Source organism: Phycodurus eques, chromosome 7 (genome assembly GCF_024500275.1).
Source record: "Phycodurus eques isolate BA_2022a chromosome 7, UOR_Pequ_1.1, whole genome shotgun sequence".
NCBI classification, from domain to species: Eukaryota; Metazoa; Chordata; class Actinopteri; order Syngnathiformes; family Syngnathidae; genus Phycodurus; species Phycodurus eques.
In genome coordinates this window covers 1237129-1256503 of record NC_084531.1, presented here as the reverse complement: position 1 = coordinate 1256503, position 19375 = coordinate 1237129, and the positions used below count along the sequence as shown (strand labels likewise).

Sequence of the window (19375 nt, the reverse complement as noted above, 5' to 3'; positions counted from 1 at the left end):
GCATCAAACCAGACTGTGATGGAAAAACACAGGACTGATTCGATGGCCGGTGTGTAGAACTGCCTCAGCAGCTCCGGTGGCAGGCCATGCTTTCTCAGAAGCCGCAGGAAGTACATCCTCTGGTGGGCCTTTTTGAGGACGGAGTTGATGTTGGTCGCCCACTTCAGGTCCTGAGAGATTGTAATTCCCAGGAACTTGAAGGTCTCGACGGTTGACACAAGGCAGCTGGACAACGTGAGGGGCAGCTGTGGCAAAGGATGCCTCCTGAAGTCCACGATCATCTCTACAGTCTTGAGGGTGTTCAGCTTCAGGTTCTGTCGGACCTGAAGCTGAACACCCGCTCCGCTTCATGTCGATATGCAGACTCGTCACCGTCCTTGATGAGGCCGATGACAGTGGTGTCATCTACAAACTTCAGGAGTTTGACAGTCGGGTGCGCTGAGGTGCAGTCGTTCATGGAGAGAGAGAGAAGAGCAGCGGAGAGAGGACACAACCTTGGGGCGCCCCAGTGCTGATGCTGCGTGTGGATGAGGTGGCCTCCCCTAGCCTGACCTGCTGTGTCCTGCCCGTCAGAAAGCTGTAAATCCACTGGCAGATGGCAGGTGAGACGCTGAGCTGGAGAAGCTTGGATGAAAGGAGTTCAGGGATGAGGGTGTTGAACGCTGAGCTGAAGTCCACGAACAGGATCCTTGCGTAGGTCTCTGCACTGTCGTTCTAGGATGAAGTGCAGTCCCATGTTGACTGCATCATCCGCAGACCTGTTCGCTTGGTAGGCAAACTGCAGGGGGTCGAGCAGGGGACCTGTGACACTCTTGAGGTGGTCCAGCACGAGACGTTCAAAGGACTTTATGACCACAGATGTCAAGGCGACAGGCCTGTAGTCATTTAGACCTGAGATTGCAGGTTTCTTGGGGACTGGAATGATGGTGGAGCGTTTGAAACAGGATGGTTCTTCGCACAGTTCCAGAGAGCTATTGAAGATCTGTGTGAAGACTGGAGCGAGCTGTTGCGCGCAGACTTTGAGGCTTTGAAGTGGCCTGATTTACCACAATAAATTCACAATCGCTGGGTGAAACGGCGGTGATGTTCCTGAGGGTCTAATCTTGTGTTGCCAAGTTGCATGGGCTCATCTGGTGCAGTGGGGGTGATGAGGGGGTTCAGAATGTGGGTGAGGTGCTAACGGCGCAGTGCCCGCGGAGGATACGATTCTACGCGCTCTGACCCCCCTCTCTCGTACTCTTTCCCGTAAACAGTTGTCCAGGCTGCTGGATAACGAAATTGGATCCTCGAGTGAGGAGGGCTCGTCCCGGGCTACGAGCTCGTCCTTGAGCTTTTCCGAAAGCCCGTTTAAAAAGATACCCCTTGGCCTGGCATTCACCTGCAAGAATTCTGACTTCCACCAAGTAAGAAGCCACGGAACTAGAGCCCTGAGTGAGCGTAAGGAGGCTTACCTGCCCTGAATGGGTTGATCAAAGACTTTTTTAAGTTTGGCGGAAAAGGAGTTAAATGACGCGAGTACTGCAGAAGAGTTGTGCCATAATGCAGTAGCCCATCTTCGGAAGGAGTACTCACGGGAGGGTGGTCGGACTGCATTTGGGAAGAAAGGAGGGATACTTGTTGAGTGAGAGTGTTCAATGAGTCCATGATCTCACGGAGAACTTTGTCCTGCCTTCCTTGGAGGGGTGAGTGCTTCTCTTCACGCCTCTGAAGAGTTGGACCTCTGAGGCGTAATGGCGGACCTCTGAGGCGTAATGGCGGACCTTTGAGACAGGTGACATGCGGGAGGCGGTGCCGTGAGCTGGTGGAAGGGCTTGATGGCGTGGTTGGACGGATCAACAAGCCGGGGAGCACGGAAGGAGCACTGAGGACAAGGAAGAACACGGAGGTCAGAATAATTGCGAGAACTGGCGTAGCTCACGTTGCGAGTTGAGTGCTGGTGTACCACGGGTGGATGTTAATACTCTGGCAGTGGAGTCCTGGATCTGGCAGGCTTAAATGCAGGTGCAGGAGAGAGAGAGAGGGCGAGAGGGGTGCAAAGCGCCACCCTAGCTCCAACAAAGGAACTGCAGGGCATAGCGCATGACAAAAGGACTCCGAAAGTCCTCCTCAGGTGCGTCCTGTTAAGTGGCCAATTGCTCAGTTACACTAGACCACAATTCATTTCCATATTCCTCGATTATATGTGATTTTAGTTCTTGCATTAAGCAATTATATGTGCAGTGCGCAGGGTCATGTGGTGGCATGTCTACCGGAGATTAAGAATCCATGGTACCCATTCGTCAGCATGTGAAAATTAGTGAAAATTTGTCGAAATTGGTTAAGTCAGCTCACCAGTCACTGTCTCACTCCTCAGCCTCCCTGGTAAGGTCTATTCAGGGGTGCCGTCGGGAAGTTGAATCTCAGATTCAGGAGGAGCAGTCTGGTTTTCGTCCTGGCCGTGGAACAGTGGAGCAGCTCTACACTCTTGGCAGGGTCGTCGAGGGTGCATGGGAGTTCGCCCAACCAGTCTACATGTGTTTTGTGGACTTGGAGAAGGCGTTCGACCGTGTCCCTCGGGGTGTCCTGTGGGGGGTGCTTTGGGAGTATGGGGTACCGAACCCCCTGATACGGGCTGTTCGGTCCCTGTACGACCGGAGTCAGAGTTTGGTCCGCATATGCGGCAGTAAGTCGGACTCGTTTCCGGTGAAGGTTGGACTCCATCAAGGCTGCCCTTTGTCACCGATTCTGTTCATAACTTTTATAGACAGAATTTCTAGGCGCAACCGCGGCGTAGAGGGGGTCCGGTTTGGTGGCCTCAGTAATACATCTCTGCTTTTTGCAGATGATGTGGTTCTGTTGGCTTCATCACGCTGTTACCTCCAACTCACACTGGAGCAGTTTGCAGCTGAGTGTGAAGTGGCTGGGATGAGAATCAGCACCTCCAAATCTGAGACCATGGTCCTCAGTCGGAAAAGGGTGGCGTGCCCTCTCCAGGTCGGGCATGAGATCCTGCCCCAAGTGGATGAGTTCAAGTATCTTGGGGTCTTGTTCGCGAGTGAGGGAAGAATGGAACGGGAGTTCGACGGGAGATAGTGTGAAAGCGCTTTGAGTATCTTGGGTAGAAAAGCATTATTCAAGTGAAAGCCCCCGCACACATGAAGAGTTTTGGTCGTAAATTTTAAACACGTTCATTATTTAAGACTGTCGGCCCCGACCTGTTTTGGACCCTAAAATTGGGACGAATCCACTCTTAACACACATCAGACCTCAGGCCAATCTTAAAGGATACCTTTATCAGACATAAGATTGTCTGATGTTTGATGTGCTTTGTCAGGAAGGGGCAAAATGGGCATAAAAACAGGCAATTTGCATTAAATAATGAACGTGTTCAATATTTACAACCAAAACCCTTTTTTGTGTGGGGACAGCTGACTTCTCCCAAGTCATGCCGAGTTGAATTGTGACATGGAACAGAATATAACCAATCAAGAAGAACCCTGACTCAACAAAAGGAAAAGACCGTAAATGAAAACAAGCATGTCTTACCCGATGTTGTTTTTTGCATAAAAGTGGGTTCCCCAGAAGGATAAGTACTTTCCAAAGCAAATCATTTTTGAGGACAAAGCCATTTTACAAAATTGGCACATCTTTGAAAGTGTTTCTTCCTCTTCGGTTTTGTGAGATCGCGTGTGATGACATGAGATTTCCAGAACGGCGATGCAACAGATTCTTTGTGTGTGGTGTTCTCTGTTGATATTATCCGAGCACACCACACACAATACGACCAAAACAGTTAACTGCCAGATTTGTTATCTTCAAGTGTGGGCTCTGTCAGAAACAAATAATCTTTCTGATTTTGAAAAATCCGTATGTTTGTAGCAGTAGCAGTAGGCTTATAAAGAGTTGGAAAGTTGATATATTGCTCCAAACCAAAACGGTCAAGACAGCATTAAAATTCTCTGGAGAGTGTGCTGTTCGTATTGAGTATTGGTATTGGCTCTTATGGCATCAGAAATATGCATTTATCCTGGGCTTCTTCTGCTTCTTCCTCTGTTTTGCCTTAGTAGTAATTTGCGGGATAGTTAAGATCTGTTTTATGTTTTTATTTGCAGGATCTGTACCCAGTAGTGATGGGTGGAGTCCCAGAGACTCAGGAATTGTTGAAACAGAAATTTGATCACATCTTCTATACTGGAAGTAGCCTGGTTGGAAAACTGGTGATGGGGGCTGCAGCACGACACCTCACACCGGTGACTCTGGAGTTGGGAGGGAAGAGTCCTTGCTACATCGACAAGAATTGTGACATCAGCGTTGCCTGCCGGTAACAGTCGAGTGAATGATAGCAGTCATGCAAAACCACTGCCAAAGAAATGTGTGTAATGTGTTTTTGAAGACAACATTAATCTGGAACATATATATACTGCTGGAGTTCCTAACAATAAGGGTGGTGGAGGGGCTGTAAGACTGAGTACATATGTGAAGGAGAAACCATCGTTTGACATTTCCCACAATACCTTTAGGACTACTTCTGCTCCGAAGCCAATGTCCACATCCTTTAGGCAGACTCTTGTTTTCTTGTAAGTCGTGTCCATTCTCAACATCTGTAATGCAACGATGTCTTTCAGAATCTCTGCTTTGATTAACCTCTTCAGCAGACTCTGGGAACATACAGTGGGGCAAATAAATTATTTAGTCAGCCACCAGTTGTGCAAGTTCTCCCACTGAAAAAGATGAGAGAGGCCTGTAATTTTCATCAGAGGTATACCTCTCAGACAAAATGATAAAAAAAAGAAAAATACAGAATAAATGAATAATTTATTAGCAGATTCTGGTGGAAAATAAGTATTTGGTCAATAACAAAAGTTAATCTCAATACTTTGTTATATACCCTTTGTTGGCAATGACAGAGGTCAAACGTTTTCTGTAAGTCACACACTGTTGCTGGTATTTTGGCCCATTCCTCCATGCAGAGCTGCTCTAGAGCAGTGATGTTTTGGGGCTGTTGCTGGGCAACACAGGCTTTCAACTCCCTCCAAAGATCCTCTATGAGGTTGAGATCTGGAGACTGGCTAGGCCACACCAGGACCTTGGAAATGCTTCTTATGAAGCCACTCCTTCGTTGCCCGGGCGGTGTGTTTGGGATCATTGTCATGCTGAAAGACCCAGCCACGTTTCATCTTCAATACCCTTGCTGATGGACAGAGGTTTTCACTCAAAATCTCACGATACATGGCTCCATTCATTCATTCCTTAACACGGATCAGTCGTCCTGGTCCCTTTGCAGAAAAACAGCCCCAAAGCATGATGTTTCCACCCCCATGCTTCACAGTAGGTATGGTGTTCTTTGGATTCAACTCAGCATTCTTCCTCCTCCAAACACAACAAGTTGAGTTTTTACCAAAATGTTATATTTTGGTTGCATCTGACCATATGACATTCTCCCAATCCTCTTCTGGCTCATCCAAACGCTCTCTACCAAACAGCAGACGGGCCTGGACTATGTACTGGTTTAAGCATCGGGACACGTCTGGCATTCTTTGTTACTTTGGTCCCAGCTCTCTGCAGTCATTCACTAGGTCCCCCCGTGTGGTTCTGGGATTTTTGCTCACCGTTCTTGTGATCATTTTGACCCCACGGGGTGAGATCTTGCATGGAGCCCCAGATTGAGGGAGATTATCAGTGGTTTTGTATGTCTTCCATTTTCTAATATTACTCCGATCTACTTAATATTTGCTCAGAAGACTGCTTAGGCCTTCAAGATGTCACAATACAAAGTTTGTAACTTTTTGACCAACGCTCTTGCCTTGGCGACGTGCTGTTTGCCGTGATGTTTGCCAAGAAACCAATGCTGTTTTGAAGGTCTAAACATGCATGCACACTCATGAAACTTTGTACGCACACCAAGCCGGTCAAATATTTGAATATTGAAGTTTTTGTTGTGCAATTTTTAAAAAATGGCTCAGTAATGCCCCCTACAAATTTACAACAAAGCAGCCCACCTAGGTCTAACAAAATGTGACGTATTTTTAAGAAGTCCTCCTCCAGATTTTATCCGATTGACCTCAAACTTTGGGTGGCTCATCTAAATCTATTGAAGATGAAAAGTTATTTAAAGCTTTCCATATCATCTAATACTGTTGTCGTGGCGACATGCTGTTCGCTACACTGTTGTGCTGCAAATAATTGACGTGGAATGAAGATAGTATTCAGTTTTACATGGATAGAACCCTGAAAACTGTGGTGCACATTTCTGTTCAATGGGTCAGCAATGTGCCAGTACCCCAACGTGCCAGAACCCCGGCGTGGCCAGGGGGTGTGAGGGCCCTTAATAGCTGCTGGCATCTTTAGTTATTATTATTATTATTATTATTAAGTCTCCGGCAGTTATCACCAGTTCATTGTGTATTTAGGGTACCCGCTCATATTGTCTGTTGTTATATATATATATATATATATATATATATATATATATATATATATATATACACACACCCACAGTGGTGCAGCCCACGCACTCTCGGATCCTCAGTGGTGCGCTGGTCTATGAATTTACCAACACCGGTCTAACCCGTCCTTGGTGCACAGTTGCGCCGTAAGCCACCCCAGAATTACGCTGGTCACGAAAATAGGGCCCCAAAAGTGCTAGCTTGCTATTTGTTTTTTCCACCTCCGTGTTCTTCATTGATATCAGGTGACCTTATCTAGGAACTACACAGTGGCATCTGCAATAATTTATTGGACTAATTATACAAATGATAAATAATAAAATCTGCAACTTGTTTTTATTTCATCAAGTAAGGAACTATACTTCCCAGACTTCATGGGTTTAAATTGTCCTCTGCCCCGTCAGTCCAAATGATTTGCACTTTTGTCTCATTTTCCTGTTGAATAAGTAGCAAAATAATCATAAATTTACTGTATCATCTGTCAACTGTGATTTTCTTTGCTTTTTGTTTTTTAGTCGTATAACATGGGGAAAATTTGTCAACTGTGGTCAGACTTGTATTGCTCCAGACTACATACTGTGTGAACCTTGTGTGCAAGGCTATGTTGTGGAATGCATCCGACAAACTCTTTTGGTAACGTACAACATTAGAATAGGTCCGATCTCTCGATAAAGTGAAGGAAATTGCAGTTCATGGACAACCTTAATTTCTCACAGGAATTTTATGGCCCTGACCCCAAATCATCACCAGACTATGGTCGCATCATTAACCAAACTCACTTCAACAGAATTGTGGGTCTCATGGAGGGTTATGCACCAGTGCTTGGTGGCCAATGCGATGCCTCACAGCGCTATATTGGTAGGGTCCTATTTTATATCAAGTGTATACAGTAGCTATGTATGGTCGTCGTTTGTGTTAACTAAATGCTTGCTCAAACAGCCCCAACCATACTGAAGGATGTGCCCCCTCACTCCAAGGTGATGCAAGAAGAAATATTTGGTCCACTGTTGCCCATCGTGACTGTGAGTGGCTTGGATGAAGCCATTCATTTCATCAATGACAGAGAAAAACCTTTGGCCCTGTACATATTCTCCTCTGACAAGAAGGTGAGAAAACTGGAGGGAGCATACTACTCCTACGAATTACAGTAATAATAATAAAAGTAAATCCGATTTGTGTAACGATTTTATTTATTTAGTATTACAATTAGATCTGCCTCCAACTGCACTACATAAGAGGAACCAAGAATAAAGGGATTACATGAATAGAAACTGCTAATATAAGAGTTACACATGCTTTTACCATTGTAACATGGAATAAACAATTCTCTGACAACCAATCAATGTGTATAACAGCATGTCTACCTTCACTCTTAAGAATGTGTATAAATAAAGACCCCTCAAATAAATGCCTCCTTAAAACAGAAACCTCAAATTGTCTGCAGCTGAGCAAATACTATAAATGCCCTTGGCCACTATATTTAACAGAATATATTTAACAGAATATAGTACTTGAAATGCCCTTGGCCACTATATTTAACAGAATATATTTAACAGAATATAGTACTTGTTGGAGATTTACGGTTCTTACTGGAGCCACACAGACCACACAGGAAACAACGTTGCACCTCATTCTCCATTTTCTTTATCAGGAATGGATGATGTGTGCTAATAACAATTCCAATCATAATGCATGTTCATTTTTATAGGTAGCTCATTCAAATAATAGTCAAACATAACTTCATGAAAAAACAACTTCGATCAATTAATCAACTTAATATTTTCCTGTTTTATAAACAATCCTCATCGAGAAAAGGAAAACCTAACTTAAATTGGAATAACTTCAAAAGACAGATGGGACACATGACCAAGCCATTCTCAGCTGCATGTCCTTAGGGAACAAAAAGGACGTCCAGACCTTCCCAGGCTGCATTTATAGGGGAGGCAATGTACAAAGGTATATTGGGTACACCACTCTACGTTGTGGAGCAGAGGTGAGATGAACATTGTAGGTTTTAACAGCCGCCCATGTATGTGTGGTGTCAAAGTTTGCAAATGTGTGTTGGAGTTGGTGGTGGACCCAAATGCAGGGAAACAGGGAAGCGAGGTGGTAGTGCAGGAGTCTCAAAAAGGATTTCAAAGAATCAAAAAACTACATCATTTACAAAGCTCGAAAAATCTCACTCTCTCATCCTCTTTTGAGGATGAGAGAGTGAGATTTGTCATCGTACAACTCCACAGCTGAGCTGGCCTCCGTTACACTTGTACCGCGGCGCCGTCGTCCTCGCGCGCTGCCGTGCGGACCGTTCGAACTGAGCAAGGCCTTAACAGTGAGGCATACGATAGCCAGAAACCGTCCCTTGAAAAGCAATAAGATAGAGATCTTTTTGAGTGTGTCAAATGCTTTGAAGCAGTGTATAAGTAATTCGTTGCTGACGAAAGCCGCAGTTTCTCCATCCCAACGTTCGAGTAACTCCAAAAGACGCATGGCACACATCACAAAGGCAACAAAGAGGAAGTCTGGCCCATCCAGGTGTGTATTTATAGGTGAGGCAATGTGGAAAGGTATATCTGGGCAGGGGTGCACATAGTGGTGCGCAGGTGCACATGAGCACCGAAAATATTAAAAACGCACCCGGTTGAAATGTGTTAGTGCGCTTTTGCACAAAAAGCATTTTGCATTGTCTTATTTTAATTCTTTTAGGGCAGCGGTAGACGGGGCTCGAATAGTGTTGTCGTTCATGGTTGGTCAAAGGAATGAACGTACTGAATGGAATTGTGGAACCACATCATGAACTGATTCGGTCCTTTCTCCGTTTATTTGAGCTCAGCAATGAGCATAACAAGCTGCAAACCCAGCAAATGTAGCCACTCGCGGGGCGGCGAGGGCGGCTGAGTGCGCAAGGCACGCCGACGAGGAGACGGAATTTATGGCCGTCTCGGTCTTCCTTCACAGCAGCTCCGACGCGCCATCAAAATATGCCTTGAAGAGAAACCGGATTGTGGTGCAAAAATGATTGCGGACCGCTGCCCTAGAGAACTGCGGCAAATCAGCTGATTGCACGGTCAGTGCTGAAAGTAAGAGTGTAGCTACTGTATCCTCAGTGGCTGTGCTAGCTTGAATGACGCCCTGTGCGAGACTCATAATGCTTAGATCAGACTACAGGATTTTAGCCCCGATATTGCCCCTATTAGCTATCGCAGCCGATTTTCTAGATCGGGCCCGACATATTTTGACTATATCTGGTCGCGTTGAACGGTGACATCTGGTTCCGCCTCTCCGACAGTGTTTTGATTTAACAAGATAAAGCCCAGTTATCGTAAAAGAAAGCGGTGTTATCGGAATACATGTCGTGCAGTGTTGCCACTGCCTGACTGAGATACAGCAAGATTTTATACCAGTAGTGTGACATAGTGCAATTGGGAAAGACCAAATTTGTCTTGTTGTCTGATCCAGGCATAAGACGACTAAAACGTGAGGCACATGCAATAAGATCTATCAGTTATAAGGAAAACAAAAAAGTTGTATTCCTTTATTTGTCCAGAATCTAAGTAACAAATAGGACATATGTCTACAAATGGACATAAGTTTATCCAGTGAGGTCAATGGGTCAAGAGGAAAAATGAGCACCAAGCAATAACCTCTGGTGCTCATTTGAGAACCAGACCAAATTTTTTAATGGGCACCCCAGTATTTGGGTAATATTCCACATTCTACATAGTTAAAGAGGGATATAACTGGTGCAGTTTTTAGTAGTCCTGTATTTCTTTTCTTCATTCTTTCATGTCTTCTTTTAATGTTTGATGATCTCTTTATTTTAGGTAACAAAAAAGATGATTGAGGAGACCACAAGCGGAGGAGTGACCGTCAATGACGTTATGATGCACTACACGCTCATCTCACTCCCATTTGGTGGTGTTGGTAAGATAGTTTTACAGCATAAAACTGTATGTTGCCACCACCATGCTTCACTGTTGGGACTGTATTGGAGAGGTGGTGATCAGTGCCTGGCTTTCTCCACACATACCGCTTAGAATTAAGGCCAACAATTCCTACCTTGGTCTCATCAGACCAAAAAATCTTATTTCTCACCATCTTGGAGTCCTTCAGGTGTTTTTTAGCAAACTCCATGCGGGCTTTCATGTGTCTTGCAATGAGGAGAGACTTCCGTCGGGCCACTCTGCCATAAAGCCGCGACTGGTGGAGGGCTGCAGTGATGGTTGACTTTCCAGAACTTTCTCCCATCTCCTGACTGCATCTCTGGAGCTCAGCCACAGTGATTCTTCTTTACCTCTTTCACCAAGGCTCTTCTCTCCCAATTGCTCAGTCAAGGAAGGGTTCTGGTCGTCCTAAACGTCTTCCTTTTCATGATTATGGAGGCCACTGTCCTCTTAGGAACCTTAAGTGCAACAGAATTTTTTATCGTAACCTTGGCCAGATCTGTGCCTTGCCACAATTCTGTCTCTGAGCTCTTCAGGCAGTTCCTTTGACCTCACGATTCTCATTTGCTCTGACATGCACTGCGAGCTGTAAAGTCTTATATAGACAGGGGTGTGGCTTTCCTAATCAAGTCCAATCAGTATAATCAAACACAGCTGGACTCCGATGAAGGTGTAGAACCATCTTAAGGATGATCAGAAGAAACGGACAGCACCCGAGTTAAATATATGAGTGTCACAGCAAAGGTTCTGAATACTTATGGCTTTGTGATATTTCAGTTTTTCTTTTTAATAAATCAGCAAACATTTCAACAATTACGTTCTTTTCCTGTCAACGTGGGGTACTGTGTGTACATTAATGAGGAAAAAAATGAACTTAAATGATTTTAACAAATGGCTGCAATATAACAAAGAGTGAAACATTTAAGAGGGTCTGAAAACTTTCCGTACCCACTGTAAATAAAACAGACTCAGGCTTTGTTTACAAAATTGCACTTCAACAAATATAAAAATTTGGCACAGAGCAACGTAACATAACATACGCAACATTAATGACAGCACAAGTAGATCAAAGCAGCCTATTTGATTCAAGATTTTATGACTTTTTCTAAGTCTCCAGCCTTTCTTTCTTTTCTTTGTCAGCATGTTCAATAGCTATGTCTTACAATAATACCGCTATACAGTATATAACGTGAGCATACGTGCGCCATATTTACGTTTGTATTTACACTGCAGAGGGTTGCATAATTGCAAGCTGAAGGGTAATTGAAGGGCACTTATTGTTCCCAGCTGAAGAAGTTGAGATGGTTGTTCAAAATTGATTTTGTAACTTTGAGGGTTTAAGTTGTGTTGTCTTTGTTGCGGTCACTGATGGTGTAGTGGTACACTCGCCTGACTTTGGTGCAGGCAGCGTGGGTTCAGTTCCCACTCAGTGACGATGTGAATGTGAATGAGAATGTGCCCTGTGACTGACTGGCGACCAGTTCAGGGTGTAGTCCGCCTTTCGCCCGAAGTCAGCTGGGATAGGCTCCAGCGTCCCGCGACCCTAACCAGGATAAGCGGTGTTGAAAATGGATGGATGGATGGATGTCTTTGTTGCGACTTCATACAAATTCGACACACCAGCTCGTTGTTGTCAGAAAACCTAGCTTCGTGTACGCAAGCCCCCGCACGCGACAGGTACATGGCCAATCAGACGGAGGGCCCCCACTCTTCACTTTCTCTGATTCGTTTAGAGACCATGATGAAACCCATCGTGTGTCTGCTTTAAAGTTGCAGAAATGTTTTTTTCTTCCTCAAATGACTGGGCAAATTGTTTTTTGCTGGACCATTCAGAAATTAGGCTACATATGTGTCCGAATTAGTCGCACTCTAGAGTCCTGTCTCGTCCCCAAAAAATTTGAATGTCTTTCACCCAACTCTTCCTTTAAAATAAACCCTACTCCATTTCTCTTCCCATCTACACCAGAGTAAAATAATTTTAACTCTGCCCCTAAACTTCTTGCCTTCCTGCCTTTCCACCTGGTCTCCTGGACACACAATATATCAACCTTTCCCCTAATCATCATGTCAACCAACTCCCGAGATTTTCCTGTCATAGTCCCAACATTCAAAGTCCCCACATTCAGTTCTAGGCTCTATTCTTTCCTCTTCTCTTTCTGCCAACGAACCCGCTTTCCACCTCTTCTTCTTCTTCGACTTCGACCCACAGTGGCTGAATTTCTACCGGTGCCCTGCAGGTTGACGGCGTCGGTGGCGGACGTTGTTAACCCGGGCCACGACCGATCCGGTATGGAATTCTTTGGATGAACGCTCCTATTTGTTTGGCTAAATTTTAAGCCGGATGCCCTTCCTGACGCAACCCTCTGCATTTATCTGAGCTTGGGACCGGCCTACAGTTTGCACTGGCTTGTGCCCCCCAAAGGGCTGCATTGTGTTTCTGATACTCCCAAGAAATGGAAAGTTTAAACTAAAATGTATTTATATTTGTGTTTTATTTATTTGTATTTGTGTTTGAAATTAAATAAAAAGCGCAACAAGACCCTAGATCGCCATCGTAAGGGGCAGGCACATACGATTCACGCATTACTGGGTGAGGGGCGCGGTGGGAGCAGTGGATGCCGTAACAGGTGGCTATGTGCAAGGTTGGAGTGAAGCAAATATATTTTGGAGTGACATAATGGGCTTGTGAGAAATCACGTACAGAAAAGTGAAAAGTGGCCCAGAGGCCAAAATCTTTTGGCCTCTGGGCCAAAGATTGTTCTCTTCTGCCAGTCCACCAGATGTTCTACCTCCTCTCTGTGCTCGGACTCATCGTTGTTTGTGATGCATCCCACCACTACTGTGTTGTCTGCAAACTTCACTTTTGCTAAGTAGTCATACTGCATGTCAGTAGTGTGAACAGGAGGGAACTCAGCATGCAGCCCTGGGGGGAGCCAGTGCTGAGTGATGTGCAGGAGGAGAAGGTGTTGTGGATCCTGACAGTTTGGTCTGTTGCTCTGGAAGTCGAGGACAATCTTCTCCAGTGATGTACTCAGCCCTAGAATGTCCAGGTTTTGCACAACGGTCTGTGGGATGATGGTGAAGAGGTGAAGTCCAGGAGGAGCAGGCTGACGTAGGAGCTCTTACTCTCAAAGGGGGTGGAAGCTGTGTGGACCACTGATGATACGGCATCATTAATGGAGCAGTCCTTCCTGTTGGCGTACTGGTGAGTGACATTGACAGACTTTTTGATCTGTACCATGATCAGCTTCTCAAAGCATTTCGTGACTATTTGAGCGAGGGCTACTGGCCGATAATCATTCAGAACTGTTACTGTGGAGCTTTTGGGTATGGGGATGATGGAGGCGGTATTTAAGCAGACTGTGACATGCTAGTTGGAGCATGGTGTTAAAAAGGTTATCACCTCTGCCAGCAGGTGGGCACAGTCTTTCGGTACCCGCCGTGGGCTGTTGCGTTAATCCTTTGAAGGGTCTTCTTCACATCTGCTGGGGTTAAGCTGTGGGGCGTGTCGTCAGGTGGTGGTGTGAGTCTGGTGCTGGGGGCGGGGGTGACGCTCGGATGGCTTTGGTGACCATCTTAGTGCATTCTATTTGTGGTTTCGCTGTTCTACCACATGGTTTTGTGTGTGCGCACGGTCAGAGCTGTGCATGAGTTCACCCACGTTCCCAATGCGCTAGTCCAAGTTGATAAGTCACACACTTTGCATGCGATTGTTCATACGCACGCTTGACGCACACTTGATAAATGAGGGCCATGAACACGAAGAACGCTGCATAGAAGTCGAAATATTGGGCAACAAGAGCTGCAGTACCATTGCACTGAATGTAGAAAAAAAATGCACTTCGGGCTTACGTATCACAATTTGTGAAGAGGTGTAATTTAACAGCTGCCAAAGAGATGAGCAAAATGTATGATGAAGTGAGAGAAGCAAAGCTGCATGAATCATATTTATATTTGCTGGTGCTCTTATTTCCACTACCACTTGCGTAAAACTTAGGCGGAAATTCGGGTTACGTCGCCAGCGTGGGAACGGAACTCGTTCGTAAATTGAGGACTTCCTGTATTGGGAATTAGCGACACAGTTTTCAAGATCAAATAGCTTTTCAGTTGTGAAGCTTTTTTTTTTGTAATCATATAACACGCTAGCGTCCACAGGCAAGTCTAAACCTTAAATGCATCTCTTGTTTGACGTCATGTTACGTACCTATACTGGAAAGCGCGCAACTGGAACATAAACTGCACCATGCAACAACAACACCCAATTGTTAACCACGCCCGGGGACACAGCCACCGAAGCATAAAATCAGTTGACTTGATTCAACCTTTGCGGATTACCATGACCTGAATGATTGAGAATCTACGCAGACGCACTGATGCAGAACATTGTGGTGAAGAGGAAAACATTCACCAGCGATGTGTATCTTCAAGGGAGGGGCAGGAGATGAAAGATCAAAGGGAGTTGTTGGTTTCCAAGGGAGGGGTTGGCTGACAAAAACAGTTTGTCTGTGGAGAGAAAAGTGACATGCCTGGATCTCATCTCTTCATGGTGTTATTTACCGTATCTCCACAATATCATACATTCTGAAGGATGTTTGTTCTTATCAATTTATTTTTTTATATTTTATTTTTATATTATCTGGTTTGCATAGCTAGGTTACACAGTGTGTCAGTTGTTCAAAGTATAATGCTATAAAGTCACATATATATATATATATATATATATATATAAAATATTCTATAAAATTCCACTCCTTGTTGTGTTTTGTATGCGTTTTGTTTAATAATGAAGCCTCTGTAATCAAGGACTCGTATCTCAGAAATGTACCAACTCTTCAGCTTATGAGACCGATAAGAGGTTTTGTTCGTCACTTTTCCTAAATTTTACACATATAAAAAAAGAGACGTGGTGCCCTTTACGTGACAAAAAAATAGTTTGATTGTGACGTTAAAACGGAAATCGAACTAACCCGGAAGTGAACGCAGGCATTCACCTTCGACAAATCTGTTTTATCCAAAACCAATATACGCTACACACACACACACACACAGTATTGTATTGTATTATTTAATCCGTCCAAAAAAACGTTGCAAAGCATCTTATTCTTTTTTGGCTGTTCGTACGTTGTATAATTTTGTGCTTGTGCGCTACGTTCGCTCACAACCCGTACATCTCCTGGGGGCTAAGCCAGGTGTGTCCATAACACCTAGTGATGCCCCTGACTACATCTATCCTTTGTCACAGATATTATTTACAAGTATATACATCACTAACAGTTTATTGCGTTACTTATGATGGCTAGATTGCAGAAGGGATCGTTTTCTGCACCACTTTTTATGTTGTTTGTGATTTGATGACTATATTTTCTAGGTCAGAGTGGTATGGGCTTCTATCATGGCAAACACTCCTTTGACCGGTTGAGCCACCAGAGGGCATGTCTACTCCGTTCACTTGGCATGGAAAGAATCAATTTAGCTCGGTACCCACCTCAGGACCGCCACCGCGCAAGCCGAGCACAGTTGGCCCTCAAGTCACCCTTGATTGACTTATCCAAGAAGACGTATATCTGGGCCATCACTGTGACCATCATCGCATTCGGGCTGCTCATCACTTTGCTTGTCATCCTGCTGATTGCTGCAGGCTTGAATTGTACCTGCTGGTACTGGAGAGGTTTTTTTAATTAGATAAGGCAAAAAGTCTGCCTCTTGTACTTACACACAATTGCCAGCTTGAGCTTATTAAAACATTCAACATAAACTAATAGTAAAGAATGGATGCATTTATCTTTGATATACTGTAAAGGCCTTTTTCACTGAAATAGCAAATCAGCTTAATTCACAAAAATATAACATCTTTCTCTGCAGCCTGTACTTTCAGTAAATGTTTGTATTCCAGATTGAGTGAGACATTGAGTGAGAAAATGTATTTTTTAAAAAGGGAAATGTAGGCTATGTATCAAATCATTTCAAAATAAAACTCTTTACATACATGTTTTGCTTTGAAGAGTCGGGTTTTTTTCTTCGATCCACCTTACCCCTGGGGGCACTGATGTAGAAAGGATAAAGGACCCAACTTCCTGTGAAACACCAGAGGTAGCAGTGAACCATTTGTTGCTAGCGGTTTTCATTTTCCAAAGCAGTTTATTTGAACAAGGTGTGTGACTATCATATCTTATTAGGATTGATTATGGTAACAATTACTTGACGGAATAATCGATTAATCGTCCCCCAGTTTAAAAAATACATATTAAACATTTTCTGACTATGAACCACATTTATTTTAATAAAACATCTTCAAAGTGTATGTGCCATGTGCGCCGACCATCAATAGCGTACCTCTGGCCGATCGTCAACGTTGGGGAGGCAGTGCCGGGAGTGCCGCCCTTGGTGCCGCCGATAGGATACCGATATTGCAACCTTGAGTGTTGGCCAATACCAATATTGATCCGATACAATATCAGCACGAAATCAGACATTCTTTGACTTATTTTGTAGTATGAAATGTTAGAAATGCCTTCAATCAAGTGATAATACTCAAACAGAGAACAATAGCCCGCAAACAACAGGTATGAGAAAAACAGACCCATTTATTATTAACCAGTGGGTTACATAAACTCAGTGTTCAACGATAAGTGTGCACTTGGCACCAGGACACCCTGTGCCGCAATTCGAAAATGGACTTAGTGTTTGTGTCATTAGATTTGCAGCCGCATGTCTTGGACACTCGGGTGAAGAGAGGGGCGGAGCTGTCAACTAATGTGTTTGCTTCGATGGTGGGGGAAGATGCCGATCAGACATGGCAGACCCTAATGTATTATGAGGGTCTGCTCGGAACATCTGGCAGAGTCCCCTGTCAGAAGAAGCTTCGATTCCCACCTCCGGCAGAACTTTGTCCACGTCCCGGGGGGAGGGGGGGTAGGGTTCGTCCATGTGGACCATGTTCCACGCCTCCATTGTTGAGGCGGCCGATCAGAGTTGTGGCCGTAAATTGGTCAGTGCGCGTCATGGCGGAAACCCACGCAGGCACGGGGAGAACATGAAAACTCCACACAGGCGGGCCCGGGGATCGAACCCCAGTCCTCAGAACTGTGAGGCAGACGCTCTAACCAGTCTACCACCGTTCCACCAGTTGGCACTCAACTTTCCAGTTTTTTACTTTTTATTTATCCATCCATCCATTTTCTGAGCCGCTCATCCTCACAAGGGAGCCGGAGCCTATCCCAGCTATCATCGGGCAGGAGGCTGGGTACACCCTGAACTGGTTCCCAGCCAATCACAGGGCACACATAAACAAACAACCATTGGCACTCACATTCACACCTAACCTACCATGCATGTTTTTGGGACGTGGGAGGAAGCCGGAGTGCCCGGAGAAAACCCACGCAGGCACGGGGAGAACATGCAAACTCCACACAGGCAGGGCCAGGGATTGAACCCCAGTCCTCAGAACTGTGAGGCAGACGCTCTAACCAGTTGTTATTATACATAGGTATAGGGGGGAATGGGGGGGGGGGGGGGGGCTTCCCATTTTATAAATGTATACCGCCATATAATATGCCACCACCACCTACAGGCTATGAGAAAGGTGTACACCTTCATTCTAATATGCCAGCACCACCTCGAGACTATGAAAAAGGTGTAGCCTAAACATTCATTCCAATATGACAAGGGAATGTATGACTGCATAATATGTACAGTTGTGCTCATAAGTTTACATACCCTGGCAGAATTTGTGAAATATTTCACAATATTTTATATTGTGAAATATTTTTTTTTTATAAATATGACTGATGACTGAACAACAACCATCATTAATTTATTTATGGTTATGTTTTGTTTGATGAAAATGCTTTTCTGAAATGCTTGACAGTTTAATCTGAATCCCATTAAAATAAAACTAAATGTGTTTCGCCTGGCCCTTTATGTTTTCTTGAAAGAATTGTACCGATCTTACAAATTCTGCCCGGGTAAGCAAACATGAGCACAACTGTGTGTTTTCTCATTTACTAAATAAATGTAGGGCTGGGAATTTCAAAATAAGAGCAAGTAAATAAAAAGAAAGTATTACGTGCTCAAATTAAAAAAAATGAACTTCAGAAAAATTATTTGAAAAAACCTAACAAAATACAGATAATCATGTTTTGATCATAGGGGTAGAAACAAAATCATGCATTGTAAAAATGCATTATATATAGGTAGAAGGGTTTTCCAGAATTTAGAGGTCAACTTTGTGGGTGGGTATTATACATGGGCGCGCATTATACATGAGAAATTACGGTATTTGCACATTTGGCAGTACTCCTGGTATACTGTCATGGGGGTTCCATTGGATTTTACAGGTGTAAGTATGATGCTACGACACATATAGTGTATATCGCCATAACATATTTACCGTATTTTCTGGACTATAAGCCGCTATTTTTTTCCCACACTTTGAATCCTGAGGCCAATGCAACGAAGAGGACACTCGATTTTGGCGCACTCAAAGCAAAATGCAGCACGAGACGGAAAATATTTTTCACACCCTCCTCATGGAAAGCACACGAAGAAATGCATATGATGCATCTTTTAAGTTGAAAGCAATCAATCTGTCTACCCTGGAAGGAAATAGAGCTGCTGGATGTAAGCTTGGCGTTAATGAATCAATGGTGAGACGTTGGAGACGGCAGGCGTGAAGAACTGATTCTACGCCAAAAGACAACAAAGGCTTTCAGAGGTCATAAAAGCAGATGGCCTGAACTTGAAAATGTTCTTGAGGACCGGGTGAACACACAGAGAGCAGACGGCCGAAGTGTATCCACCGTGCAGATCCGACTGAAAGCCAAAACCATCGCCAGCGAAATGGATATTGAAGATTTTAAAGGTGGAGCATCGTGGTGTCTCAGATTTAGGAGACAAAAAGGCTTGTCCATCAGGGCTGTCAGCAACAACCTCCCCACCTCGAGGAAAAAGTTGCAAACTTCCACAAATCAATTGAAACAAAAATAGCCGAGAATTCCATCGGACCAGACG

At 44.4% G+C, this 19375-nt stretch overlaps 1 protein-coding gene across 3 annotated transcripts in view; it reads left to right on the top strand.

Annotated features, from left to right (window-relative positions):
* LOC133405284 (aldehyde dehydrogenase family 3 member A2-like) overlaps window positions 1–16353 on the top strand; it is a 32022-nt gene extending 15669 nt beyond the window's left edge. The window contains exons 5-10 of one of the 3 annotated variants that reach the window (XM_061682121.1): window positions 4092–4300; window positions 6941–7058; window positions 7142–7283; window positions 7365–7531; window positions 10247–10346; window positions 15735–16353. In XM_061682121.1, coding sequence (XP_061538105.1) covers window positions 4092–4300; window positions 6941–7058; window positions 7142–7283; window positions 7365–7531; window positions 10247–10346; window positions 15735–16048 — 1050 coding nt within the window. In that variant the 3' untranslated portion in view covers window positions 16049–16353. Of the gene's footprint in view, window positions 1–4091; window positions 4301–6940; window positions 7059–7141; window positions 7284–7364; window positions 7532–10246; window positions 10347–13256; window positions 13292–15734 lie in introns of those variants that run through there. The other 2 variants (XM_061682123.1, XM_061682122.1) reach the window with 2 other exon arrangements.
* The last annotated feature ends 3022 nt before the right edge of the window (window positions 16354–19375 follow it).